The 2,500-nt window shown below is 56.2% G+C and overlaps 1 protein-coding gene across 2 annotated transcripts in view; it reads left to right on the top strand.

Annotated features, from left to right (window-relative positions):
• Positions 1-2,500, top strand: part of flnba (filamin B a) — a 36,728-nt gene that overhangs the window by 24,035 nt on the left and 10,193 nt on the right. For both annotated transcript variants that reach the window (XM_076172007.1, XM_076172008.1), the window contains exons 26-33: positions 1-11; positions 88-250; positions 334-494; positions 780-947; positions 1,084-1,207; positions 1,381-1,534; positions 1,896-2,085; positions 2,160-2,407. The exon at positions 1-11 is cut by the window's left edge and continues 163 nt beyond it. In XM_076172007.1, coding sequence (XP_076028122.1) covers positions 1-11; positions 88-250; positions 334-494; positions 780-947; positions 1,084-1,207; positions 1,381-1,534; positions 1,896-2,085; positions 2,160-2,407 — 1,219 coding nt within the window. The remainder of the gene's footprint in view (positions 12-87; positions 251-333; positions 495-779; positions 948-1,083; positions 1,208-1,380; positions 1,535-1,895; positions 2,086-2,159; positions 2,408-2,500) is intronic.

The following is a 2,500-nucleotide window of genomic DNA, read 5'->3' as shown; positions in this document are numbered from 1 at the left end:
GTATGAGAAGGGTACCTGCACCTCCGCTCTGCACGCTCAGCCTGCAGGTGGAGACCCACACTCACCTGCCCTCCTCTTTGTGTTCAGGCGTTCATAGCGTCCAGGTTCTGTATGACGACACTCCGGTCCCTAAGAGTCCCTTCAGGGTTTCTGTGTCGGAGGGATGCGACCCCAGCAGGGTGGTGGCCTCGGGTCCAGGCCTCCAACAAGGCCTGACCGACAAAGCCAACAAGTTCAACATCATCACCAGGTGAGCTCTGGACTTTTCCCATCTGAAGGTGCGGTTTGATCATGAAGCTCCTCCCTCCATTTCTGATCTGTGTGTTCCTCCAGAGGGGCCGGTATCGGCGATCTGTCCATCACTGTGGAGGGTCCGTCAGAGTCCAAGATAGCTTGTATGGACAACAAAGACGGCAGCTGCAGCGTGGAGTACGTCCCCTACACCGCCGGCCTCTACGACGTCAACATCAAGTACGGAGGAGAGCACGTGCCTGGTGAGCTCTGATCTGAGACGGGTCAGCACACTGAAGAACACACACGTGTTTGATGAGCCCACAGCTCAATGGGCTCAGGAGGAACACCTGGATCAGTTTGAGTCCTTCTGCAGGTTCAGGTTGAGCAGCTGATCAAACCTCCACATGAACCTGGAGGTCCTACTAAACATGTGTTGGGTCAAAGTTGAAACGTCTGAATCATCTGTTTGGATCTTTCTAAGTGAATGTGGACGTCTTTGTTTTGGTTCCTTCATCCTGAGTTTCTTCTGCTCTTTGTGGTTCCAGGAAGTCCGTTCAAGGTCCCAGTGAAGGATGTGGTGGACTCCACCAAGGTGAAGGTGTCTGGCCCTGGGGTGGGGTCAGGGGTCAGAGCCAATATCCCACAGTCCTTCACAGTGGACTGCAGGAAGGCGGGCGTGGCCCCGCTGGCTGTGAACATCTCTGCTCCCAAAGGTCAGATGATCAGTGTGAGGAGCATGAGGAACAACACAACAACACACACACGTCTGAATCTGACATGTTTACTCTGTGTGTGTGTGTGTGTGTGTGTGTGTGTGTGTGTGTGTCTCTCTCTCTCTCTCTCGCTCAGGCGTTGCTGAGTCAGCAGACGTGAAGGCTAACGGTGATGGGACCCACACGGTCTCCTACACCCCCTCTGTGGAGGGGCCGTACTCTGTGGCCGTCAAGTACGCAGAGGAGGAGGTCCCCCGCAGGTACACAGGGGTACTGCAGGGAGGGGCGCTTTAGAACATATACTGTAGGTACAGAGCCAGCCTGTCCACTGAGGGGCGCTGTGGCTCAGGGGAAGGAAGGTCAGGGCTGAGCTGAAGTTAGACTCAGAGCTTCATGTACTGTGTTCCTCACAGAGTTCCTTGTTATGTTCTAGTCCCTTTAAGTTCCGCGTCCTGCCCACTCATGATGCCAGTAAGGTCCGAGCCAGCGGGGCCGGACTGACAAGCGGCGTCCCCGCAAGTTTTCCTGTGCAGTTCAACATCGACGCCAAGGAGGCTGGAGAGGGACAACTGAGCGTGCTCATCACTGTGAGGAACACACACGCACACACGCACACGCACACGTAGACACACACACGCAAGCACGCACGTACATGCACGCAAACACACGCACACACACAGGCACACACACACGCACACACACACGCAGACACACACACACACACACACACACACACACACACACACACACACACACGCACGCACACCTTTGAGACATTTCCTTGTCTCCTTCCTTCCTTGTTCTCTCTCCTTGACCTGTTCCTTTATTCTTCCTTTCCTTCCTCCTCTTCACTTCACTTTCTTCTGTACCTCCTTCCCTTTTTCCCTCCCTGTCTTGTGACCTCCCCATCTCACCTTGCCTCCTTTCCTTCTCTTTGTTTCTCCTCAGGACCAGGATGGGAAACCTAAGCCGGCCAATATCCATGACAACGGTGACGGTACATACAAGGTGTCGTACGTCCCCGATCGTACAGGTCGGTACGCCGTCGTCATAAAGTACGGCGGCGATGACATTCCCGCCTCGCCGTACAGAGTCCGTGCCACGGCGACCGGAGACGCCAGCAAGTGCAGCGTCAGCGGTACGTCTCCGCCTGTGGGAGTGTAGAGAGGGAAGGTGCAGACGCTGTAAACGTGAGACTCCTCCCCCCCTCAGGTCCCGGGGTCGGCCCCACGGTGGCCATCGGCGAGGAGCTGGGCCTGGTGGTGAACGCTAAGGCCGCTGGGAAAGGGAAGGTGAGCTGTGTGGTGGTTCAGCCCGACGGCAGCGAGGTGGAGGCGGAGGTGCTGGAGGACGAAGACGGGACCTTCGACATCTTCTACACGGCGCCCGAGCCCGGGAACTACGTCATCTACGTCCGCTTTGGAGGAGAGAACGTCCCGCGCAGTCCCTTCAGAGTGACGGTGTGTGTGTGTGTGTGTGTGTGTGTGTGTGTGTGTGTGTGTGTGTGTGTGTGTGTGTGTGTGTGTGTGTCAGAGGGTAACCATTGCTGTTGT

This window comes from Genypterus blacodes, unplaced genomic scaffold (genome assembly GCF_046128005.1).
Source record: "Genypterus blacodes isolate CSIRO-AG114 ecotype Tasmania unplaced genomic scaffold, CSIRO-AGI_Gbla_v1 ptg000278l_1, whole genome shotgun sequence".
Lineage (NCBI taxonomy): Eukaryota > Metazoa > Chordata > Actinopteri > Ophidiiformes > Ophidiidae > Genypterus > Genypterus blacodes.
Note: the sequence above shows the minus strand (reverse complement) of the source record. Positions and strands in the feature narration are given on the sequence as shown.